Genomic DNA, 27,641 nt, shown 5'->3' with positions numbered 1-27,641 from the left:
TAGAACATAGAGCAATACAGCACGGTACAGGCCGACGATGTTGTGCCAACCTATATTCCTACTAAGATCATATTACCTACATACTCTGCATTTTACTATCCTCCATGTGCCTATCTAAGAGTTGCTTAAAAGTCTCTGAAGTATCTGACTTTGCTACCCCTCCTGGCAGAGCGTTCCACACGCCCACCACTCTCTATGTAAAGAACCTACCCCTGACAACTCTCCTATGCCTTCCTCCTAGTCATTTCCACCAACTTATGTGATTTGCCCCGGGCTGATTGGAGAAATATGAAATTCTGAAAATAATGAACAAAACAGTTGTGTGTGTTAACTGTAGATTTTAAGGGTAAGCCTATTGATTTGTCTAGATTAGTAATAATTGCTGAGTTGAAAAGTTGAAAAGTTAACCACAAGAAACCTTGTGTGATCTGGTATTGAACTGTATTCTAGATCTAAAACCTAGAGCTTCTCAATTGGCTAATCCTAATCTGAGCCCGGCTGTTCACCATCAGTCACAGTGCCAAAACAAAGCACCAGCCAGTCTTTTGAAAAAGAAAAAAAACGCTTGTTGGTATCCTGTATAACAAAGTGTAGAGCTGGATGAACACAGCAGGCCAAGCAGCATCTCAGGAGCACAAAAGCTGATGTTTCGGGCCTAGACCCTTCATCAGAGAGACCCTCTTCTCCTCCCTCACCCCCATCCCAGGCCCCAAGATGACTTTCCATATTAAGCAGAGGTTCACCTGCACATCTGCCAGTGTGATATACTGTATCCATTGTACCCGGTGTGGCTTCCTCTACATTGGGGAAACCAAGCAGAGGCTTGGGGACCGCTTTGCAGAACACCTCCACTCGGTTCGCATTAAACAACTGCACCTTCCAGTCGCAAACCATTTCCACTCCCCCTCCCATTCTTCAGATGACAAGTCCATCATGGGCCTCCTGCAGTGCCACAATGAAGCCACCCGAAGGTTGCAAGAACAGCAACTCATATTCTGCCTGGGAACCCTGCAGCCCAATGGTATCAATGTGGACTTCACCAGGTTCAAAACCTCCCCTTACCCCACCGCATCCCACAACCAGCCCAGTTCGTCCCCTCCCCCCACTGCATCCCAAAACCAGCCCAGCCTGTCTCTGCCTCCCTAACCTGTTCTTCCTCTCACCCATCCCTTCCTCCCACCCCAAGCCGCACCTCCATTACTACCTACCAACCTCATCCCGCCTCCTTGACCTGTCCGTCTTCCCTGGACTGACCTATCCCCTCCCTACCTCCCCACCTATACTCTCCTCTCCACCTATCTTCTTTTCTCTCCATCTTCGGTCCGCCTCCCCCCCTCCCTATTTATTCCAGAACCCTCACCCCATCCCCTTCTCTGATGAAGGGTCTAGGCCCGAAACGTCAGCTTTTGTGCTCCTGAGATGCTGCTTGGCCTGATGTGTTCATCCAGCTCCACACTTTGTTATCTTGGATTCTCCAGCATCTGCAGTTCCCATTATCACTTGTTGGTATCCTGTACCCATTTTTAAAAATTTTCTCCTATTGCATTTTAAAACTGGGAAGTGAAGAATTAAGAATAAAAGAGACAACACGACCACTGCTGACATCTCATCTGACATGAAATGAGATAATGGTCAAGCTAAATATAAGAAAGTAATAAATGACAATAACAATATTTAGTAATGCCTACAGTGTCTCAGAATAACATTAACAAAGCCTGTTTAATTCTGAGCAAAATGAGCAAAAGAATACGTATGTCAGCTGGAGTGCTGAAACTGGAAACTGTGAATTAACAATGCAAAGGTAAGAATAAATTCTACAGACTCAGACAGGAAGAACAGAATTAACACATGACAATAGAACAAAAGAAACAGTAACATCACAAAACAGAAGAAGAAATCCAGTATGCACATGCTCTTGAATTGGCCTAGACGGTATAGTTCATTTAGTCATTACTCGGTAGGGAGTAATTTGCTTATTACAAGGGGACCCATATTCTGTAATTTTAAGGGATAATGGGAGTGGTCAGTGAATTTTATTGCATGGATCCAAGAATGAAATGTAGGAAGAAACAAAAATCCTACCTGAAAATGCTGAAGGGCAGGTAGCAAAATACTGTTGTTATCATGAATCCATCTATGTTCTAATGCTTCTGCTTCAACTGGTGCTTAGGCATTCCCTGAGTGTCAGGGATGCCAATAGTGATTGACTACTGTGTGGTGCCACTTTTTTTTCTCACCAAGGATTAGGGCTTTTGAATCTTGGAATAACTCTTCAAAGGGGTATTACAGCAATGTGGGTAGTTTGGTTCTACAGAGATGATATGTACCCAGAGGTGTTTTACTTTACTGTTGCAGGAGGCATTAGAGAGCATATTAGTCTTCTCCATCTGTTTATCCTTGACACCATTGCCTGAATACCTTCTTTCCCACTTCAAAATAGACAATTCCTCAATCCATTACCCATTATACCACATTAGCCATCAGCCTACATTGCCTAGTCATGACTATGCCTATAATTATCACCTGAATGAATAAGTCAGCATCTCCATGTGCAGTAAAGAGTTATGCCAGTGCATTGCCTGTATTAATGCAAGAATTATAAAACTGCAGCTACTCTCTTAGTTGCTACAATCTGCTTCCAATGGCCAAAGTGGGGTGCACAAGACACAAAGCACCAAGATGTGTACTCTAGGAAGGGAAGTGGGGGAGGTTGGAAGGCATGGGGGGAGGGGTTCAAGCAAAAATTTCCACACATGTGATGCCAACAAATTCTCTTTTTTTTATGTGAAAATATTTTTTCACTGCTGCATGTTAAGTGTACCTCTGGGACAATTTTAGGTCATTAAAGTTCTTGTTGATTTATACATGCAAGTTTTCCTAATTCAACATCTCCCTGTCTTTGAATAGAGGAGTGTGTGGTTTAACTTGGGAGGCAAAATTAGCAGCCTTCTCCTCAGCCTCTGCTGGAAAGACGTTACATTTCAATCCACTTTTTGTTTCTCTGCTTCCCTTTTATTAAAGTTATATGCATGAACAGAAGATTAAGAGAATTCATCCATATTTTGAGGCAAAGCTAAAGGCCAACTAATAGAAGACAGAGAGTTGAGATAAAGATGTCATTTACAGGATTGCAACCTGTAACTAGTGGAGTGCCACAGGGATCAGTGATGAGACAACAATTGTTTACAATATATTTAATGACAGAGGTCATTAGCTTCCATCATCAATCATGACATTTGCATACAAACCAACAGTAAGTGGCAAGCTAAGTAGTGAGGATGATACAGGTTAAGTGAGTAGACAAGAGCGTTGCAGATGGACTATAATGTGGGAAAATGTGAGGTTATGCACTTTTGTAGGAGAATAGATGAGCTGAATTTTTTTTTAAATGAGGAAAGACTATAGAAACTTGCAACACAGAGATATTTAGGGTCCATTTTTATAAGCCACAAAAAAAGCTAGCATCCAAGTCCAGCAAATAATTGGGAAGGCAAATGGACTGTCAGCTTAATTTCAAATGGAATGAAGTATAAAACAATGCAAGACATTAGTCAGACCACTACTGGAATACTGCAAACAGTTTCAGACCCCTTGTCTGTGGAAAGAGATATTGGCATTGTTGACGGTCCACAGAATGTTCTATTGGTTGATCCTAATTATGAAGGGACTATTTAATGAGGATGGGTTGAGTTCATTGCGCCTGTACTCATTGGAGTTCAGAAGAATGAGAGATGACCTTATTGAAACAAAAAAGATTCTTAGGGACTTGAGAAGGTAGATGTGGAAAGGTTGTTTTATTTGTGGGAAAGTCTAGAACCAGAGGACATAATCTCAGAATAAGGAGTTGCACATTTAAAACAAATATGAGGAATATTTCCCCTCACTGGACAGTTAATCTGTTCTATTCTTTACTATTCTTTTAGAGGATGTGTCATTAAGTGTCGTCAAGGCTGAAATAGATTTTTAATCAGTTAGAGAATCAAGGTTATGGGGAAGGGTAGTAAAGTGATGTTGAGGATTAGTCTATCAGCCCTGACGTCATTAAATGACTAAATGGCTTTATCTTATTGTCTCATGGTCACAATGAGATATTGTACTTTTTAAATAAAGGCACCACAAGGCCAACATGTGGAACATGGACATATGTGTCGAAGAAGAAGAGATTATTCGGGAAGAAGAGTATACAGGCAGTGCTCCAATTACCTTCAAATTACATATCATCAGAGCCACACAAGGCAACAAGTCTGTAAGGAATAAACCCCATCTGCAATGTTATTTCAGGAGAGAAAAGTTCCTACTGCTTGGGTCACCATCAAGTATGGTGGAATGCCACCATAAAACTGAGCTGGACCAGCTCTATAAATTTAGTGGAAACAAAATCAGGCTGGTAGTTCTGAGGTGAGTAATGTATCTCCTGACTGTTCAAAGCCTGTCCATAAAGCACAAGCCAGGATTGTAATGAAATTCCCTCCACTTGCCTCAATGTGTGGAGCCCCAATAATACACAAGAAGCTTTACACCTTCCAGAATATAACAGCCCACTTGATTGGCACCCATCTCCTGTCGCCAATGCTCTCCACCATTAGACTGACTGCAGAGTCTAATAACTGCAAGATGAACATCAGCAACTCACCGAGGCCACTTCCAAAATCAAAGTCTGTCTCACCTAGAAAGATAAGCAGGTACATGAGAATACCAGATTCTTCAAGTTGATCTCCACACCACACACCATCTTGACTTGGAACTGTATTGTTGTTCTTTCACTGTTACTGAGCCAAAACCCTGGAATTCACTCACAGCAGTGAAACACACAACACATGGATTGTGGTGATTTAGGAAGACAGCAGCCAACCACCACCCTTTTAAGGAATGCCACATCCAGCGAATAAATAAAGGCTTGAAAATCTTATAATATTCAAACCACAACTATATCAACCAGACTTTATTTGTCAATGTGCAAGTACCCACTTGCAGCCTGTAGGAAGAAGAGAGTCTTGTATCATTTACTGACAGCCTGGAAGATGGTATCCAGGAATTCATCATTAAACCATTGTGCTGTCCTTTCAATGTATAAAGTTCTGTTCTTCAAGGCCTCCAATGAATTAATACACAGTGAATTAAGCACAATGGAATAACAGGATCACTATCGGTCTGATGCCTACAGCTGTCCTTTACTGCCTTCCTTTACAGTGACTTCTACCTTCTCCTCTAGCAACTGTCTCAAGTAAAATAAAACTGCCGCTGTTTGTTTAAATGTCTAACTGGCAATTGCTTCCACATATGAGTCCATCCCCATCGCTAAAACCACTGTTAGTTTTTCTGATGGGAGAATTTCTCCTAGCTGACTGTTACTTGATTGCCTAATGCCTGATGGATGCAGAAAGACAGTACTGGGTTAGCATGAACATTATGCCCACTTCTGTTTCAACACTTATGACCTGCTTGCTCCCTGATAAGTTCTGCTTTTATGATTCCTTGACTTTGTGAATCACCCAATAGCAAATCTTTATTGCCATAAATTCCTTCCAGGTGAGTACAGCATGGAAAGGTAAAAGCATTTTAGTGCTGCTCTTAATTATTATTATTATTAAATATGGTGGAGAGAGAAGATGGTACTTAGGCTAGTTATGATTTTTTAAATAAATCTTCAGTAAAGATTCAAATTTTACTAAGTTGTCAATTTCATGACATTCGTTAGCACATTTACCTGCATTTATGAGGTTGTTGAGTTGCTCGCCGAGCTGGCTTGTTTTTGTTCAGATGTTTCCTCACCATTATGGGTGACATCATCAGTGAGGGCTACAATGAAATTTCATTTGAGGCTCCCCTGATGATGTCACCTCCCATGGTAATGAAATGTCTGAACAAAAACAAGCCAGCTCGGCAAGCAACTCAACAACCCCATCCGTATCCCAAGCTACAGATCTTTGCTTGCATTTACTTTTGATCAAACAGGAGAGAAATTGGACCATCTTGTATCCAGTTTCTGGGCAGAAAACGGGTGCAACGAGGCAGCCAATCTCCCATACTTGAGTTGCAGAAGAAACACATTTGTCACCAAACTGGTTCCAGTGTTACAGAGGAAACCTTAACAATTTTTCAAAATAGTCATCATGCGCCTTTACTGAACAACAGTTTTAAGGAGTAAACAGAAAATTAGTTTGGTTGACTTCCGCGACATCCAGGATTACCTGATTTGCATGTAGCCTAACCAACGGCTATTGAAAGGATCACTTGATATTGGCATCAAAATCATAAGTTTAGACAATGTTTAATTTGCTTAATGTGCAGCCAACTCAATATTAACACCAGTCACCATTCATGCACCTTCCCTCCTGACTGTCCCTTCTCCTACACATCTAACTCACCTCCCCGGGAACATGCTATCAAATCATCTCTGAATAGGAATTGGCACCCATGTTTACCAATACCAAAAAGGGTTGGGGGACCAATTCACTGTGGTCCTGCCACTGGTCTCATTAGGCAAACTAGTCTGAGATTATCCAATTTCTAGGCTGAGATTTGACTCTTGAAATTCATTAAAATTTCATATGCAATTGTACTGTGTTTAAATTTTAATTGAACATTTCGGGAAATAAAGAAGAAAAGAAAAGTTGCACCGGGGGGCCTTTATATGCTTGTGAGTTGTCCCTTAACTTGGCTGTACTAAAAATGTAAGACAGCACCCATTATTCCTGATACAGTAACATTTATTTTAAAAATAAGCTTTTATATTTTCTCCTACATTCATCAGTTTGTTCTGCAGCCATTTCTTTACAGCAACCAAATATTGTAAATAGATGAGGTCTTGCATTGATCCCTGTGGTAGTCCATTAGTAACAGCCTGTCAATTCAAAAATGAACAGTTTTATCCCTACTGTCTGATTTTATTTGTAACTAATTCTCTATCCATCCTAAATTATTATCACAACATCATGAGCTCTTATTTTATGTAAAGTACTGGTATTCCACCTCCCTTTTCTCCTTAGATAATAAAATGTGAGGCTGGATGAACACAGCAGGCCAAGCAGCATCTCAGGAGCACAAAAGCTCCCGAAGGTTGCAGGAACAGCAACTCATATTCCGCCTGGGAACCCTGCAGCCATATGGTATCAATGTGGACTTCACCAGTTTCAAAATCTCCCCTTCCCCCACTGCATCCCTCAACCAGCCCAGTTCGTCCCCTCCCCCCACTGCACCACACAACCAGCCCAGCTCTTCCCCCCCACCCACTGCATCCCAAAACCAGTCCAACCTGTCTCTGCCTCCCTAACCGGTTCTTCCTCTCACCCATCCCTTCCTCCCACCCCAAGCCGCACCCCCCGCTACCTACTAACCTCATCCCACCTCCTTGACCTGTCCGTCTTCCCTGGACTGACCTATCCCCTCCCTACCTCCCCACCTACACTCTCTCCACCTATCTTCTTTACTCTCCATCTTCGGTCCGCCTCCCCCTCTCTCCCTATTTATTCCAGTTGCCTCCCCCCATCCCCCTCTCTGATGAAGGGTCTAGGCCCGAAACGTCAGCTTTTGTGCTCCTGAGATGCTGCTTGGCCTGCTGTGTTCATCCAGCCTCACATTTTATTATCTTGGAATCTCCAGCATCTGCAGTTCCCATGATCCCTTTTCTCCTTCCTATTCTTTCCTGAACACTTTGTAATCTTGAAGAACAGGCATCCAGCCCTTCCCATTTTAAGCCATATTGTTATTGTTGCCAACAACATCATATTCCCACAAGGCTATTTGTGCTCACCAACCATAACTACTCTCTATATTCCTCGGGGTCTTTCTTAGTCTGCTGTCTTAGATAGAACTCTCCCTTCTCTAGTATTTTGTAACACTTTGACCTTATGCACCTTATCCCTCTTTTCAACTTTTAAGTGGCAAAGAGGGCATCCATCCCTCATAGTTTAAATCCTTCCCAACCACACTAGTGAAACTGCTCTTTAGGACCATGTCAATGATTAGATTCCTTTAGAATTGGTGCCTTGTATCTTAGAACCAGCTCCGGTGTTCCAAGAATCGGAAGCTTTCTTTTTGGATCATTCATCAAACCATTCAAGGATTCTCACCGGTCTTGTATTTTTAGTCTCCCTGAAGTGTGGTTTTGAGAACTAAAAGAAGAGAGCACTACATCAAAGGTCCGACTTTTAAATTTACACCCTAGCACCAGAAAATCTGACCTTAGGACTTCAATGCCCTCTCTTTTATGTCAGTCACAAGATGAAATTCAACATGTGAGAAAAGCAACATCAATGCGACTGGTACACAGGCCTCTAGCTTTCTGAAATGTAGGATTCCAACTTAAAAGGAGTGATCTCAGAGTTGTACATATTTCAGCAAAAGAAAAGAACATTTAGAAAGATTTTTAGAGTGTTAAGAGGCGTGGATACAGTGAAAAGGCCACACTATCTGAAACGTTGCATTTGGACTAAAATCAGCGAGCCTATTTATTTTCAAGTAGGATAATTACATGGAAAAAGGAAAACACAGCAAGATACTTATGGTAAGACTGCTTAGAAAACAGTTAAGATTCAATCAATCCACAAGGGTTTAATATATTTACCAGAAGGCATTAAAAATGTCTTTTAAAAAGACATTTGCGGAAAACAGCCCTCTGTGGTCATGTTTATGTAGGATAAGACTTCTTCGTCATTACATAGTTCAGTGGATTTTCAATCAGTAACACTTTACACCCAAACTTCTAGAAGTGGGGTCCAGACAGGCAAAATGAAAATGTTCCCTTTTTGCACATCCATTGTAATTATGTGTAATTACAAGTGCAGATTTTAAATGTCCAAGAAGCATTCATGTGATATAAGGATAATGTTATATGTAATTCATACAATCATTGAATAGTTACAACATAAAAAAGGAGGCCATTCAGCCAAATGTCCATACTGACTTTTAGTGCCACTCTCCTTCCTTTTCTCTGAAACACTGTAAATGTTATTGCTTCAGATAATTATGTAATTTTCTTTAAAAAAACCCTCATTTTAATCTTCCTCCAGCACAATGTCAAGCAGAGCACTTCAGATCCTAACCACAAGTTGTGTAAAAAAAAATTCATCACAGCACCATTACTTCTCTTGATAATTGCCTCAAATCAGTACCTTCTGGTTCTCAATCATTCTGCCAAAATGAACAATTTCCTTTCACCTATTCTGTCCAGATCCTTCATGATGTTGAAAACCTATCAAATCTCTTCTTAATCTTCTCTTTGCTTCTCCAAACATCAATGCATCTAACTGAATTTTCTCATCCCTAGAATTATTCTCATGAATCTCTTCTATACCCTTTCCAATGTGTTCAAATCCTTTTAAAGTGTGGTGCCCAAAATTGAACACAATATCCTGCTGAGGTGAGACCTGGGTTTTACAAAGGATCATCATAACTTGCCAGCTTTCGTATGTTATGCCTCCATTTATAAAGCCCCATTTGAAATTTAAAATGGACAATTAAGGAGTAATACCATCATCAGAACAAAGTTGGTGGAGATAATTTTAGAAAGTCATTGAAATGATTCAAAAGGCATCTAACAAATTGACAGTCCTTACTACAAATAAAAGGAGAAGGAAAATAAAATACCGCAAATGCTGGAGATTTGAAATAAAACCAGAAAGTTCTTGGAAAATTCAGTAGGTTGGTAGAATATGTGGAGAGAGAAACATTGCCAATGTTTCAAGTTCACAATGACTGTTCTGAAAGGATTCTTCTTGAATCCTCTGTCTGAAGGAACACCTTCCATAATTATTTGCAAACAAGCACAGTACCGTGACTCTTATGACTTGGAGTCTGGCCTTGGTTTTACTTCAGTCAGAATGGAGAATGAATGGATGCTGTTGGTGTTATTCAAACCCACATACTAGTGGTCTATGCAAATGAGCTAATAAGGCACTGATTACAAGACATTGAGTAATTTGTTCTGTGCCCCTCATTTCCTGCTACCTGTAACCAGAGAACCTGTGCATAAAGAAATAGAACGCAGGTTGACCCACTCATCTATTAATTTTTAAGTGAAACTTTCACCTATTTCCATCAGACTTCTAGCCTTTGTTACATTTTATAGAAGTAGAGATATGACATGCAATATAAGTTATAGATGTCTGGCTTACATAAGTCCTGACACAAAAATCTGCATTTAAGTGCCAATTACATTAAGAAATTAAACAAAAAGTGCTGATATTTATATTCTGCCTTTTATGATCGCATGATGTCCCAAGGTGTTTTAATAGTAAAGTACTTTTCAAGTTTAGTCTCAGTTGCACAGAGTCACATTGAAAATACAGTACAGAAACAGGTCATCTCGCTTAATCAGTCTATGGTGCCACTAATGTACCGTTGAGCCTCCTCTTACCTTTCCTCATATAATTCTATCAGCAGAATTCCTTACTCACTGTGGTAATAGGCTACACATTATGCACCACGATATACATTAAGAAGTTTCTTGCAAATCTACCTGATTTGATTTATTAGTGATTAAATTGATGACGTGTAGATTTGTTCTTCCCCAAAACGTTACATAATAGTTTTGTTAGATTAGCCCTTAGTCTTTACAAGAGGAAAGGCAGGCCTATTCTGATCGACCATCCCTGAAATGTTTACCCTCACATTTATATTTCATCCTTGTAAATTATTTTTATACCCACTTGAATGCCTGTATATCCTTTTATAATACAATAACCAAAACTGTACATAGTATTCCAAATGTGATCTAATCAAGACACAATTAGGTTTAAAGTAGCTTCTCTACTTTTTAACCCTATTTAGAAACAAATGATAGTGCTTCATTTTATTTCATTCAATGGCCATATTAATCTACTTTTTGTACATTTATGTATGTACTTTAGCATTGCCAAAAAAGGAACTTACGCGTTATTGAAAAAGACATATTTTGGTGAGGCTTTTTGTCATACATTCAGGAACAATTCACAAAGATACCAATTATACTACATGAGAGAATAATGTTGATTGGTTGGCAAGTGGACTGAAATGAGCAGAGATGCTGCCATGGAGAGTACAACAATGAATGATGATTGACAGTTAACTATTAGACTTTGTTCAACTTTTAAACCAGGCAGGTTGACTAATTAGTCAGCGCATTGGTCTGAAAACTTAAATAGCCTATGACTATCATCTATCTTGTTGAGTTGAAACAGGCGCAGCGCAGTATAAATTCTTTCTGTTTACAAATAACAGCTCCCTATGTATTGATTAATGTAACTTCCCATGCATAGACATGTGCCAAGCTGCAAAACAAACTGACAATCCTAAATTGGTCATCAGTGTAATTCCTCACACACTCAGGATTATATAACAAATGTTGTCCACTTACGGGCTAGTTGGGTATGATCTGTACCTTGCTTATTTTTTATCAGTAATCATAAGGATATCCTAGCATCACAACAGCACTGAGATTCATATTATACATTACAAATTTGTGTGATAGACAACAGCACCCTGTTAATGTGACCAATACTCATACTGCATAGTCGTAAGCATGAAACAGCAAACTTCACCTGTGCACAAAAGTCCAAAGTGGCTTAACCTTCTAAAGTAATCTGAGGTGGCCGGGCACTTTTAGAGTAATGGAGAAAACAGGCCTTCAGCCCACTTGTCTCTGCTGACCAGGTTTCCTAAACTTTTTAGTCCCATTTACCTACATTTTACCCACATCCCTCTAAACCTTTCTCATCCATGTACCTGTACAAATGTCTTTTGAATGTTGTAATTGTACCCACCTCTACAACTTCTGCCCCTTGGGTCCTTTTTAGTTCTTTCCCTTCTCATCTTAAACCTATGCCTTCTAGTTTTGGACTCATCTAGCCAGGGAAAAAGACCTTGGCTATTCACCGTATCTACGCCAGCCATGATTTTATAAACCACTATAAAGTCACCCCTCAGACTTCAACACTCCTGGGAAAAAAGTACCAGCATGTCCAACCTCTCCTTACAACTCAAACCTTCCAATCTTAGTAACATTCTTGTAAATCTTTGTAAATTTTTTGCATCCTTTTTCTTTAGAACTAAAAGTGCTTGCCTTAGGGTCTTGCAAGACTTTATGTGATATATATTATGGTCGACATCCTTGGGTAAGGCAAAGGGTGGTGGGGTATACTTCCTGATCAACACTTCCTGGTGCTCGGATTTAGTGACTCTGGCAAGCTACTGCTCCCTAGACCTAGAATACCTTACAGTAAAATGCCATCTCTACGACCTACCGCAAGAGTTCACCTGTGTAATGCTGACAGCAGTCTACATACTACCCCATGAAGATGCCAAGAATGCCCTAGACGAGATTTACACCACCACAAACACCAAGGCCCTGTTCATTGTGGCTGACAACTTCAAACAAGCTAACCTCAAGCAGGTGATGCCAAAATACCACCAACACATTTCCTGCCCCACCAGAGGACTACTGCTACACAGCCATCCAAATGCCTACTGCTCAATCTCCCACCCACACATCAGAAAATCTGACACAAAACTGTGTTCCTCCTCCCAGCTTACAAGCAGAAGCTGAAATGGAGAATCCTTCATGATTTGAAGTACAGTGCTGGTCTGAAGCAGCAGATGCTTGTCTCTGAGACTGCTTGGACCTCAATGGACTGGACCATGTTCAAGTGTTCAGCGAAAAACCTAGACGAGTATGCCACCACCGTCTCAGACTTCATTACGAAATGTGTGGAGGACTGTATACCAAAGAAATCAATCTGAGTGTTCCCCAATGGTAAACCTTGGATGAACCAGGGAATCCATTCCTTAATGAAGACCAGAAGTGCAACATTCAATTTGGGTGACCTGGACCAATATAGAAAATCCAGACATGACCTCCACAAAGCTATCAGGGAGGCCAAGAAGCAATACCAGACCAAATTATAGGCTCAGACCTACGAAACAGACTCCCGCTGTCCATGGCAAGGCCTAAATGTCATTACAGGTTACAAAATGAAACAGTGTAAGATAGCGGACAATGGCACATCCTTCCCTGACATGCTTAATGTTTGCTATGCTTGATTTGAGCAGAATACCACTGGCATGCCAATGCCTGTCCCGCCAGCCCCAGACACCCCATCCCCTCTGTCACCACTTCAGACGTCAGATCAGTCTTCTTGGGAGTTAGTCCAAGGAATGCAACAGGCCCGGACAGTGTCCCCAGCTGAGTGCTCAGATCCAGTGTGAACCAGCTGGCAGAGGTTTTCACCAACATCTTCAGCTTCTCCCTACTATAAGCTGAAGTCCCAATTTGCTTCAAGAAGACCACCATCATCCCCATAACCAAGAAGGCATATGCAGTGTGTCTTTATGACAACTGCCCAAAAGCTCTGACTGTAATAATCGTGAAGTGCTTCAAGAGACTGATCATGGTCTACATCAACTCCAGTCTCCCAACCTTCTTTGATCCCCTACAGTTTGCCTACTGATATAACAGATCCTCAGAGGATGTCATATTCCAGCCCTGCACTCATCTTTGGAAATCTGGAAAACAAAGACACTTACTCAGACTCCTGCTCATTGACTACGGCTCCACCTTCAACACCATTATCCCCTCCACACCGATCTCAAAACTATGTGACCTTGGTCCTGGCTCCGCCCTCTGCAACTAGATCCTAAGCTCTCTGACCCAAAGCCTGCAATCAATGAGGGTAGGGAATTGCATCTCCTCCACAATAAAACTCAACACTGGAGCCCCCCAAGGATGCATCCTCAGCCCCCTACTGTACTCCCTGTACGCCTTTGACTGTTCCAAATTCTGAACGAAAGCCATCTACAAGTTGTTGATGACACCACTGCAGAGGGACAGATATCTAACAATATCAAGTCAAAATACAGAAGGAAAATTGAGGGCTTGGTGAGGTGGTGCAATGAAAACAATCTGTCTTTCAATGTCAGCAAAACTATAGAACTGATCATCGACTTCAGAAAGAAGGCAGGAGAATATGCACCCATCGACATCAATGGAACTGAGCTTGAGAAGGTGAAGAGCATCAAGTTCCTCGGAATGACGATAACTGATGAACTGTTCTGGATTTCCCACGTAAGTGTGATAGTCAAGAAGGCACAATGACGCCTCTTCTTCCTCAGGCAGCTCAGGAATTTGGCTTGTCCATAAGGTCCCTTACAAACTTTTACAGATGCACCGTTGAAAACATACTGTCCAGGTGCATAACAGCTTACTATGGCAACTGCTCTGCTTAGGACTGTAAGAAACTGCAGAAAGTTGTGTGCACAGACCAGACCATCACGGAAACCAATCTTCCATCCAAGGAGTCTATTTACATGGCTCGCTACCATGGAAGAGTGGCCAACATCATCAAAGACCCATCGCATCCCAGTAATGACCTCCTACAACCTATTCTGTCAGGCAGAAGATACAGAAGCCTGAACACACGCACAAGCAGGTTCAGGAACAGCTTTTTTCTGGCTGCTATCAAACTATTAAATGGACTCTAGCCTCAAATGATGTAACCTTTATGCCTCTAAGCCTTTTTGATCTGTCCATCCTTTGCTTGTTGTGATCTGCCTTTACTATTCGTAAACAAAACTTTTCACTGTATTTCAGTACACATGACAACAAAATCAATCAATCAATCAGTACAGTGATAAAAAAAAACTGTTACTGGGTATCCTTTGTCACCCAGGATGGCTTTGATATGCTGCACTTCAGCATCAAGTTTGCACGGTGAACAAATGACTCAGGTGCTATTTATGAGATTGCTGATGAGGCTAATCATACAGTCTTGCAACCGGAGGAATTCCAATTTTATCTTGATCAGACAAAGTAGATTTTCAGTAGAAGTAACTTGATAAATGGTTGGATAAATTGCTACATAGATGAGGATTGATTCTTCCACATTTGTGAAGAGTGTACAGGACTTGCACATTAATAGCAAGATAGAGTCTGTATGCACATTTGGCATTGCCAACCTGTGCACTAATGTACCACTCAAGGAAGCTATAATTATTTACAGTGCAGTACCATGTTATGGTATTCTAGTTGTGTCACCATTATGTGAATCAGTATCCATTGAACTTATAAACTCAGTAACTCACAAAATTGAGTTCAGTTTCATTGGAGGCATATGCAGTGTGTCTTTATGACAACTGCCCAAAAGCTCTGACTGTAATAATCGTGAAGTGCTTCAAGAGACTGATCATGGTCTACATCAACTCCAGTCTCCCAACCTTCTTTGATCCCCTACAGTTTGCCTACTGATATAACAGATCCTCAGAGGATGTCATATTCCAGCCCTGCACTCATCTTTGGAAATCTGGAAAACAAAGACACTTACTCAGACTCCTGCTCATTGACTACGGCTCCACCTTCAACACCATTATCCCCTCCACACCGATCTCAAAACTATGTGACCTTGGTCCTGGCTCCGCCCTCTGCAACTAGATCCTAAGCTCTCTGACCCAAAGCCTGCAATCAATGAGGGTAGGGAATTGCATCTCCTCCACAATAAAACTCAACACTGGAGCCCCCCAAGGATGCATCCTCAGCCCCCTACTGTACTCCCTGTACGCCTTTGACTGTTCCAAATTCTGAACGAAAGCCATCTACAAGTTGTTGATGACACCACTGCAGAGGGACAGATATCTAACAATATCAAGTCAAAATACAGAAGGAAAATTGAGGGCTTGGTGAGGTGGTGCAATGAAAACAATCTGTCTTTCAATGTCAGCAAAACTATAGAACTGATCATCGACTTCAGAAAGAAGGCAGGAGAATATGCACCCATCGACATCAATGGAACTGAGCTTGAGAAGGTGAAGAGCATCAAGTTCCTCGGAATGACGATAACTGATGAACTGTTCTGGATTTCCCACGTAAGTGTGATAGTCAAGAAGGCACAATGACGCCTCTTCTTCCTCAGGCAGCTCAGGAATTTGGCTTGTCCATAAGGTCCCTTACAAACTTTTACAGATGCACCGTTGAAAACATACTGTCCAGGTGCATAACAGCTTACTATGGCAACTGCTCTGCTTAGGACTGTAAGAAACTGCAGAAAGTTGTGTGCACAGACCAGACCATCACGGAAACCAATCTTCCATCCAAGGAGTCTATTTACATGGCTCGCTACCATGGAAGAGTGGCCAACATCATCAAAGACCCATCGCATCCCAGTAATGACCTCCTACAACCTATTCTGTCAGGCAGAAGATACAGAAGCCTGAACACACGCACAAGCAGGTTCAGGAACAGCTTTTTTCTGGCTGCTATCAAACTATTAAATGGACTCTAGCCTCAAATGATGTAACCTTTATGCCTCTAAGCCTTTTTGATCTGTCCATCCTTTGCTTGTTGTGATCTGCCTTTACTATTCGTAAACAAAACTTTTCACTGTATTTCAGTACACATGACAACAAAATCAATCAATCAATCAGTACAGTGATAAAAAAAAACTGTTACTGGGTATCCTTTGTCACCCAGGATGGCTTTGATATGCTGCACTTCAGCATCAAGTTTGCACGGTGAACAAATGACTCAGGTGCTATTTATGAGATTGCTGATGAGGCTAATCATACAGTCTTGCAACCGGAGGAATTCCAATTTTATCTTGATCAGACAAAGTAGATTTTCAGTAGAAGTAACTTGATAAATGGTTGGATAAATTGCTACATAGATGAGGATTGATTCTTCCACATTTGTGAAGAGTGTACAGGACTTGCACATTAATAGCAAGATAGAGTCTGTATGCACATTTGGCATTGCCAACCTGTGCACTAATGTACCACTCAAGGAAGCTATAATTATTTACAGTGCAGTACCATGTTATGGTATTCTAGTTGTGTCACCATTATGTGAATCAGTATCCATTGAACTTATAAACTCAGTAACTCACAAAATTGAGTTCAGTTTCATTGGAGGTATATGCAGTGTGTCTTTATGACAACTGCCCAAAAGCTCTGACTGTAATAATCGTAAAGTGCTTCAGAGACTGATCATGGCCTACATCAACTCCAGTCTCCTAACCTTCTTCGATCCCCTACAGTTTGCCTACTGATGTATTAGATCCTCCGAGGATGTCATATTCCAGCCCTGCACTCATCTTTGGAAATCTGGACAACAAAGACACTTACTCAGACTCTATACATGCCCAAATATTTGGTAGTGATGCTACCATGGCACCACAGGGGTCCTTTTTTTATTGTGTCCTTCTACTGCCAGACCCTTTTTGCTTATTTTAGTAATTTAGCAACTTATTACAATTAATATATGATCTGATGTTTCTTACCAAAATGTAATTCTGCATACTTATTTCTGATGAAAATGATTTGACAATTTTTGCTTATTGGACAGACTTATTAATGTCTTCTGGTAATTTGTTGGAATTCCAGTACAGTCTACTCCCACAATTATCTAAAGTACATGCAGTGTCAGCAGGCAAGAAGCCCTAAAATGTAACCTAATCAAGTTTGTGTGTTGGATGCCCATTGTTACATGTTAAGTGGCCATATCATCACCTTTCTGTGCCTGTTGCTGGTGCACCCTGAAAAATAGGTTGAAATGTCTTGCAAGGGGATCAGAAAGGAACAATGAAGATTCTCAGGATACTGAGGGATCAGCAAATATCAAATGCCAATAATGATGGAGGGGTGCATTTGACTGGTGCCCATGAATCATGCCCTGAGGTGCCATTGTATGGTGACCAATCTGGAGGCTCTTTGCTGTTGGTAGCCACTCTGATTTCCATGTCGAGAATTACCAATGTTCATTTTAGTCAAGGTGGGTAATAGGAGAGGAAGCAGCATATTAATGAGATGATAGTGCAATTAATAAAGTTTTAAACAAGCAATAATCTCTTTTAATAGGTAACTCACTCCTTCTGAGTAAGAATTTTGCCTTGATACCTGGAATTAATTGAAAGATGGAGTGAGTTGCTCCCAACATCAAGTTAGGTCTTACTGGACTTCTCAGATGATTATGCCATAATTTGCCCTGTAGCCCATGTCGTTCAGAACCCCTATAAGATTCTACCTTTTATCTATCCAGAATTTTCAATGATTCAGATTCTTTATTCCCTGTGCTCCTGTTTTGTGCTGCATTGCTAAATGCATACCTACTAGAAGACTGATATGACTAAAATAAACTTTTGCTAGTCTACGGAAAGATGGCATTAGTTTTAGAACATAAGGAGATCCTTATGCCTTGATAAAATAGCAAGTAAACAATGTCCTGTTACTATCCTGCACAGCTGCAAACTAGCCTTATCTCTTGCTGCAATGAGGCAATATGCTATGTGACTGGTTGCTATGCTCATGCTGCCATTTGTTTCGAACAAATGACTGAAGAATATTAAAATCATTAAAGTCTTATCTGATCTTTTGTTCCAATAATGATAATACCCACATTTTATATAATAAAAACTCCTATAATAATTTGTGACACTGCAGTTCCATCCACTGGTTACCACGTAGCATTGCAAAGGAACTTTAATCAACACCCATTACAGTCATTTCATTTTATTTTCTCTCCCTGGTTTATTTCTCAGATGGGGGTCTATAATTAATACATTGTAAATATTTTTAGAATTAGTATTGAATTTTCCACTTACTTATTCTTAGCCAATCACTGGAGACTTCCATCAAAACCAATTTCTGTTTCTGCCTCACTTGCCCCAACCTAATGACCCAGAGTCAGCCACCTGCAACCGCCACAATTTTTGTTTAATAAATGTCACCTTTGATACTCTGCTCTAATTTCTTCCCAATGACTGTGACCTGGTTCCCTGCTCCCCATTCTCTACTACTGAAGCTTCCGTGTTACTCCATGGTTCTATATTAGACTTTGGGCTCCCCACACTCACTATCACTGCCATTGCATGCACATACTATTGATGTAAAGTCTTTTATCTCTGATTTTAAGTTTTCTTTGCCTGTTCTTGCCCAATATCTGTATTGTGATATGGCCCTAATTGCCTGTTAGCTTGTGAATATAAGAAGGAATTTGTTCTTTGCAAATCCTGAACTTAGAAGACTGAATTTGCTGTCTTGTAGAAAATGTAGCCATAAACAGAAAAAAATCAGCATTACAACTGCTTTCAAATGATCAAAAAAATTAGACTTCAGAAAGAATCAGTGCTCCAAATGAGATGGACAATGATGCTATTAAAGTCTCTATTTTTGATTTTCTTATCAACCTGTTCAGAGATTTAAACCTGGAAGCTACATTACTACTATGCCACTATTACTATGGCACGAGAGGCCCTTCTCTAAACTTTTCCTTTACTTTTGTTTTACTTTACCACAGGAGCTTATATCAGATATCTTTTTATTTAACATGTAATGGAAGCAAAAGGGCTGAGGCTGCACATGCAGCACCAAAGAATAGCAACAGTTCTTTTTATTGTACAACGTCCAAGAATAAGTGACAAGAAGCAAATCCAAGTTACAAGAAGCAAATTCAAACTTTAATGACATGTTTTAAAATCCAGAACATTCTAGAAGAGGGTTTCTTGCAATTTCACAGCCCTGGAGAAAAAATAGCATTTTATCCAAATTCCTTTTGTAAAAGCAATGATTTCTTCAATGTTTTATTCCATACATCAATAAAAAGCTCAATCAATTTTGAACCATTATATATACATTGTAGGATCTAATTCGTAAATCAAGCATTTATTTAAAATATCAAGCATTCAATGTTTCAAATTGCCAGAATTTTGGTGCTAAGTCTCTAAAACGGAAATAAGCTATTTCCATTTTGACAGGAGGTTTTAAACACAGTTTATCAGATTTATTTATTCATCACAAGTGTAAAGTGTACATGCAAGAAATTGTTTTTTTCCCCTGTAAAACTGGCTGTAAATTAGTATAATGTGAACTCCTCCATCTATCTACCTTCCTCCCACGACACACACACACATTTTCTCTCTCTCGCTTTTTTTAGCTTCAGCTTTACATTGAAGAACTGTGTCAGTACATATTTACTTTTGTTGTTTGATTAATATACCGGGCCCTGTTCAATAGGAAAATATAAAAATCTTCTTTCAAGTTAATAGCAAAGGAAGGCAGGTAATCAGTGTATAAAATACCTACAAGAGACCGTATACTCTGAAAAAGATTTGCCGACTCCAGTTTAGGGCATTCTGGAGTTTCCTTTTGACTGCCATCTGACCTGTCAAGACAAACAAGCTGCTTCCCAATGTCCAATATTTTTACAGCTGATAACAAGGTGTCCAAAGAAAGTAGAAAGAATAAATTACTTTTAATACCATTATGGTTTTTCTCCCAGATTGCTCACACCAGTGTCCAAAAAAAAGTCTTTCACTCCTGGATGCTCCAGGATAATCTTTGAGAGTTGGCAATTCTATTCTGAGAAGGTATGAATGTTGCAACTGGTAACTAAGTTTGGAAAGAAGGAATGCAGCCGTAACTTCAAATTGATAACAAAACTATCACTTATAGACCAAAAGCATCCTTCCCAACTATTGGTAATGGGCATAGATATTCTCCATTTTACATCTATAAACCTATGTAAAGGAAGAAGCAGCTGTTGGCAGCTAGCACTAAAACGTATCAATAGATTATGAGCTCATCAAAGTGCCAGTATTATATTTTTCATCGTTGTCACTCAGTGACAGTAGTCACCATCAACAGTGTATGATAAACACAACACAAAATTCCTACTACACTTCCTAATAATATGTTGTTTCTGCAGTCCTTGGAGAGTATATTTTCCTGCATATGTATGTATTGCATTTTCTATAACAAACAGTCTTTAGGCTTCACTGAAAAGAAAACTTGCTATGTTGTGTTGCCTTGTCGACCTGTGTTTAGCTGAAACTTGAGGCTGAATACACCTATTTGACTTAGGTCCTTTATAAGAAGCATCTCCCATTAAAAGTAGCACATAGATAGTGGACTGAAGGTCGCTTCGATTTGATGATAATCCTTCTGAGGCGAGTCCCAAGAATCCTGGAGTTGGAAATTTAAGTGACAAACTGGTGTGTTAAGAAATTCTCTTGAATTGATTTTAAGGCGCATTGCTAGGAGAAAAAGACAATTTTACTCAAAGGCCCAATTTATATATTGGAGTTAAACAAATACATGAGACAGAAGCCGAAATAAAGTGGACATAAATGTTTCCTGCAGGTAGACTGTTCTGCCATTAAATTTCAAACAATTTCAACACAATGACATTAGCAAAGTCCCACTCATTAATATAGCAGCATAGGTGTTGCTCATAGGATCAGTGACCAATATGCCGATGGCTACTGCAAGCAGAACAACAAAGTCAAAATCAAATGACTCCTGGATCACAAACACATGAGAAATTAGAATGAAATATAGAAATCTGAATACAGTATCAAAGAGTTGAATGTAGAAATTTCAGGTATCAGAATGTTTGTAACACTGAAGCTTCATTCTTTCAGTTCACATTGATCTTCCTGATAATATTTGCTTGTAGCATATATATATGGCTTTAAATGGTTTGAAACCATTCTTCGTAATTCATTATTCTTCAAATACGAACCTTTTTATTATATTCCAGCCTGGAACACCGCCAGATATCTATTGTATTACATATTCTGGATGTGAGTTTGCTCGCTGAGCTGGAAGGTTAGTTTTCAGACGTTTCGTCACCATTCTAGGTAACATCATCAGTGAGCCTCCGACGAAGCGCTGGTGTTATGTCCCGCTTTCTACTTAATAGATTAAATAAATTAACAATAGATTTAATAGATTAATAAATTAAATAGAAAGCGGGACAGAGCCTCCGACGAAGCGCTGGTGTTATGTCCCGCTTTCTACTTAATAGATTAAATAAATTAACAATAGATTTAATAGATTAATAAATTAAATAGAAAGCGGGACATAACACCAGCGCTTCGTCGGAGGCTCACTGATGATGTTACCTAGAATGGTGACGAAACGTCTGAAAACTAACCTTCCAGCTCAGTGAGCAAACTCACATCCAGAACCTCAACCTGAGCTACAAATCTTCTCAAAACTCACTAGTACCACATATTAATCATCTCAGTCTTGCTGTCCAGAATTCTATTCCAAAGATTCTTACACTCTTACACCTTTTATCACTTTCAAAAATCCCTCAAAACCAACCCTTTTGGTCACCTCCCTACTTTTTCTCCAATCACTGCTTAGTACCCAAATTCCCTTCCTATCATGAAGTAACTTAGGCTGAAGACAGCAGCAAACAATCACTTTAAAACTTTGGATCCAAGTGTATGGCAATTTTAGGTGGCATAACTATTACTAGGAATGCCATTTTTGTTTTAGAGGCTCAACCAAGAACAAAGATTAAATATGTTTTAAAAATTGTGAGCAACACAAATTCAAGAAATTAATTCCAGGGGGTTATGGCTAGTCCTTAACCACAGATCTTCACGGATAAATGAGAAGTTGCCCACTTCAATGGGTGGCACAGTGGCTCAGTGGTCAGCACTGCAGCCTCACAGTGCTAGGGGCCCAGGTTCGATTCCAGCCACGGGCAACTGTCTGTGCGACGTTTGCACATTCTCCTCGTGTCTTCGTGGGTTTCCTCCGGGCGCTCTGGTTTCCTCCCACAGTCCAAAGATATGCAGGCTAGGTGGATCGGCCATGCTAAATTGCCCCTAGTGTTCAGGGGTGTGTGGATTACAGGGGATTGGTCTGGGTCGGATGCCTCAAGGAGCAGTGTGGCCTTGTTGGGCCAAAGGGCCTGTTTCCACACTGTAGGGAATCTAATCTAATCAATGGGAAAGCAAGCAAGGTTAATGTTAGGAGGGACCTGGGTGTCCTTGTACACTGGTCATTGGAAGGAAAGCATCAGATACAACAAGCAGTTAGGAAAATAAATTGCATGATGGCCTTCATTGTAAGTGGGTTTTAATATAGGAAGAAGGAGATCTTACAGTTGCTGCAGGGTGTTGCTGAAACCACGTTTGGAGTATCATGTGCAGTTCTGATCTGATTACCATAGAGAGAGGCAGCAAACATTCACCAGACTGATTCCTGGGATAACAGGTTTGCCTTTTGAGGAGACAGTAGGCCAACTGGGCCTGTATTCACTGGGAGTTTAAAAGAATGAAAGAGCACCTCATTGAAACATGTACAGTTGTAATGACTGAATGTGGGGATGATGTTTCACCTGGCTGGGGAGTTCCAGAACAAGGGATTATGATCTCACAATATGTGGTAGGGCATTTCAGAGAGATATGTAGTGAACCTATGTAATTCTGCATCACAGAAGGCTGTGGAGGACAAGTCACGTGTCCCAACAACATGAATCAGAGCATCCCCTCTCTCAGGAATTGGAGTGCCCTCATGGGATTGCACATCCTCCATACTGTCAGATATGGTGACACCACCTCGGATACTTTATCATACAGCCTCAAGTATTCCTCTCATTACTGGAAGCCGAGACTGACAAATCAAGCAGGCTTCCAAGAGGAGGGCCAGTCCGTGATATAAATCATAAAGTGTGAAGTAGCATTTGAGAAAAGACAGACTTCTGGCGCTGGATTTTTTCAGTCTTTTGGAGACGGGCTGGCAAGCGGGTCAGCTGGCAATATGGCAGTGAAGTGGAACGGTAAAGTAAACTCAAGAAGTTCAGCCACAATGGCATATCGTCAGTTGTGGGAAGCTTAGCAGCAACTTCACACTGGGTTACCACCGCCAAGAGAAATGGATGTTGCATGTTCAATAGAACAGCTCCCCAGCATCAATAATATTTTCTGCACCGAAGATGGTGCCAGTGGAATGTTCCTATCTGCCTGTCCCTTCTTGCCTCAGAAATCCCAACTCTCTTCAAGGGCACCTGATTACGAAAGGGCCTTCTACTTGGTGATACAATCTTAGAATTGTTAAGCAATAATGTTGGCATTGCTAACATTAGGGCTAGCCCTCTGAAAGTGTTCAAAGCTATCATGTTGGACCAGAGTCCTTAATTGCCGTGGGCAAAATGCCTCCATAGAGTCCCGCCACATGCTGGAATAGGATCACCTCCCACCTCAGTTACAACTGTGGGTCCTCAAATTCCTCAGAACAATTCAGCCATCGGATTTCCAATATGTCACTTTCACCTACCCTCTCATTCAAAACATATCAAATATATTAAAATTCTCCCTGTTATTTCATTGATGCATTACTTCAAGGTATATTTTCATAATTATGATTTTGGGACATTTTAATGAGATTTATTATCTTATATAGTTATCAGGAAAAGGCATCTAAAGCCCTGCATTAAAATTCTGCAGCTGCATTAAATGGCGTCAGAAATTAAACTTTATGATGTTGCTGCCCATTCAACCCTAAAAAATAATTTTGTTCTTGTTATATTGAGTATCTAATTGAACACTGTCATTACACTACTGTTTGGAATGTTTTCTTATTTATATTGCTGTTGAACCTCTTTATTATAACTTCTCAATCACTCAAAATTCCAACATTTTGTGTCAATTTGGATGGTGAAAGGTCTTTCTCATTTTTATGGTAAATGAATGTATGACAAGTGTATTAAAATGACAAAGAAATATCTAGCAACTTTAGTTAAGATGCTCTAGTGAAATACTTAGAAAAATTGTTTGATTGCATATCCTAAAAATAAGCTGTTAAGTATCATTAAGTACCAAACAACATTTTACAATTACAGAAGATATTACCCAACTGGAATAAGGGCTAGCTTTACTTCTGAACTATATAAGGAATGGCTTAATGAGATTCCCATAATGAATAGCAGTTGATGCTGAAATTCAGAGTTATTTCATGCACACAAAAACCCTAGAAAAAACTGAAAGTTTCGGTATATTTTCCTTTAAGTACTGGAGCCAGCTGCAGGTACAAAGATGCAAACAGCCATTTTTTGCCTTGAATTCTAACTACTGTCAAAAAAATTTCATGCAAAAGAATTTTCAAGACGACCTTCCTCCTTTCTCTAGAATTCTCCATATCAGAGACTAAAATATCCTGTCAAGGCTCAGAAAACAAATTAAGCAGCATCCTGGCCTGTAGGACATGTTTCATTAAATGATTTGTGCTTTCCAATACTGTGATGAAACTAACAAGTCAATATTTGTATCAACACTGCACAAAGCGCATAAAGGCCGGAGCTGGAGAAAACTGATGAAGGCAGCTTTTTTATTCCCCATTCAGACCAATGCTATCATTGTACCCAATCCTCATGCCATGGAGGAAGCCTGCTTTTGGTCGTCCTGCTCTTGCTCACCCTCTCCCATCAGCGGCTGTCGTTTTTTAAGCTCTCGATGATACTTTGCCATCAAGGAGGCATAAATGCAACCATATGCCCCAGCCACCACCATCATGATGCAAACAATGCCACACAAGACCCCAGCAACAACGACTGTTCCAATGGCTCGCCTGACACTGACAGGGCGATAGCGTTGTCTCATGCAATCTGAAGTGTGAAAGTAATGTGGCCTTGGGGTGCTGACCTCCTGTTTCATACAGGGAGGGCTTGTGACTACTTTTCCATCTCCTGAGGATTTGTTTTCATCCTCCAGTTGGATGCAATAGTTGAACATCTCTATTGGAACTGCTCTGAGATCTTTCCCACGGAGGTCTTTTGGCAAAGAACATTCAATTCCATCAAGTTTTCCACCTGATTTTAAGATAGATTAATCAATTAATTAGGACTTGTATTCTACCAGTCAAAACAATACATCATATTTTCCCAGTGTAACCATTTCCTCAAGTAAGTAATGTTTACATTTATTAAGCAAGTTTGAGCAAACACATTTTATTTAACATTTTCCCATCTTGCCCCTCATAATATTTTGTTATTTCATTGGGGTGAGGACTTTATTGGGCCAATTCTGGATGTTCTGTAGGTGATGGTACTCTATAGGGAAGTATCATGTGAAATCATTGGCATAGTGCTCAAGTTTTTTATTCAAATTTCCTCGGGTTTTAAAAGGAAAAAAAAATCATGGGATGCAATCTTTTATTTCCTCACCTTGAGCAGAAATTCAGCCTTTACAGTTGAATTAAATAGTCTAATATTTATTGACGTGCTTATTAGAAAAAATTGCAAGCTACAGTAAGAGCAGAAATACAGTTAAATATCCCAAAGTGCCTTATAGGAGCATTATCAAACCAAATTTGAATTCAAGGTATTGAACGTGGCGTTAGGAAAGGTGACCAAAAATGTGATCAAAGTGGTAGTTTTAAAGAATTATCTTGAGGGAGTAGGGAGAGGTAACAGAACAGAAAGGTTTAAGTTGTCAATTTCAGAGTTTAGGACCTTGGCGTGGCCATCAGTGTGGGCAAAGGAAGTTCAAGAAGTCAGAATTGGAGGAGTTTCAAAACAAGGCTGAGAATGTTATAATTGAGACATTGCTGGACCAGGAGCCAATGTAAATGAGTGAAAAATTGGGTGATGCAAACAGGACCTGATGTGAGCTAGGATAAAGACCACAAAACTATAAGATGTCAGGGCACAATTAGACTAATCACTCCACTGACTGCTCCACTGTTCGATCATGGCTGATATATTTCTCAACCCTATTCACCGGCCTTCTCCCTGCAACCCTTGATCTCCTAACTAATCAAGAACCTATCTATCTCTGTCTTAAATACATGGACTTGGCATCCACAGCCCTCTGTGACAATGAATTCCACAGAGTCACCAACTGCTGGCTGATGAAATATCTCCCCATCTCAGTTCTAAAGGGTCGTCACTTCATCCTGAAGTTGTGCCTTTGGGTCCTAGTCTCTCCTACTAGTGAAAATACCTTCTCTATATCCAGTCTATTCCAGGCCTCTCAGTATCCTGTAAGTTTTAATCACATCCTCCTCATATCCTTCTAAACTCCAGCGAGTATAAATCCAGCAGATTTTTAAATGAGCTTATATTTAAAGGAGACTTGCAAACCACTGCCACATCTCCAACCCCATTACCTCTCAATATTATTTCTCAAATCTGTGCCCAACTTGCCCAGAACTCCATTCTTGAATCATGCTAAACAGGTTTCTGGCCTTGCCATACTAACAACTAGTTACTTTCAAAGTTGCAAATTATGCCTTAAGTGACTGGGATAAAGGTTAGCCATTTCTCCTCATCCTTATCAACCTGTCTACAGAATGAATTCTACACGAATGGTTCCACCAGGTCGTCCAGCAGAATAGAGCAACTCTTTTATACATCTAAACGATCCTGCTCCCATACCATTACCTCTGGCATCCCTTACAAATCTATCCCTTGGTCCACACCATTTCATTTTGACATGTTTTCCACTGACAGCATTAGTTTTCACATGTATCAAACAACATTCATCCATGCCAATTTTACTGATCTTTCAACCACTGACTGTCTGTAATATATCGGAAAATTTATATGACATCTGGAATTAGATGAGCAGAAAAGTCTTCCAATTAAATATTAGGAAGACTGAAGCCATCGTCTTTGGATGTACCATAACTCTGTTCCCTAGCCATTAACTATGTCTCTGTCCTTATAATTATCTGTAACTAGCTGTTCATAACCTTGGTGTATATTTGATTTTGACATTTGCTACTGACCACATGTCCAGATCCAATAAAGATTGTATTTCCACCTCTATAATATCACCCAACTTTGTCCTTGCCTGAACTCATCTACTGCAGAAACCTTCATCCGCATTTTGATAACTTCAAGACTTTACTATTCCAATCAACTTCTGGCTTTTGTTTTATCCATTTGT

General features: G+C 40.1%; 2 protein-coding genes across 14 annotated transcripts in view; one reads left to right on the top strand and one right to left on the bottom strand.

The window, feature by feature from the left end:
* Positions 1-27,641, top strand: part of LOC125460896 (voltage-dependent calcium channel subunit alpha-2/delta-4-like) — a 403,518-nt gene that overhangs the window by 205,174 nt on the left and 170,703 nt on the right. The gene's annotated exons all lie outside the window — the stretch shown is intronic.
* LOC125460897 (leucine-rich repeat and transmembrane domain-containing protein 2-like) overlaps positions 21,869-27,641 on the bottom strand; it is a 91,888-nt gene continuing 86,115 nt past the window's right edge. For all 5 annotated transcript variants that reach the window (XM_059652390.1, XM_048549086.2, XM_048549084.2 and 2 more), the window contains one exon: positions 21,869-25,561. In XM_059652390.1, the coding sequence (XP_059508373.1) occupies positions 25,122-25,561 (440 nt within the window). In that variant the 3' untranslated portion in view covers positions 21,869-25,121. The remainder of the gene's footprint in view (positions 25,562-27,641) is intronic.

The sequence above is a fragment of the Stegostoma tigrinum genome, chromosome 18 (genome assembly GCF_030684315.1).
Source record: "Stegostoma tigrinum isolate sSteTig4 chromosome 18, sSteTig4.hap1, whole genome shotgun sequence".
Classification (NCBI taxonomy): Eukaryota; Metazoa; Chordata; class Chondrichthyes; order Orectolobiformes; family Stegostomatidae; genus Stegostoma; species Stegostoma tigrinum.
The sequence above is the reverse complement of the archived record's forward strand: the minus strand, read 5'-3'. Positions and strand labels throughout refer to the sequence as shown.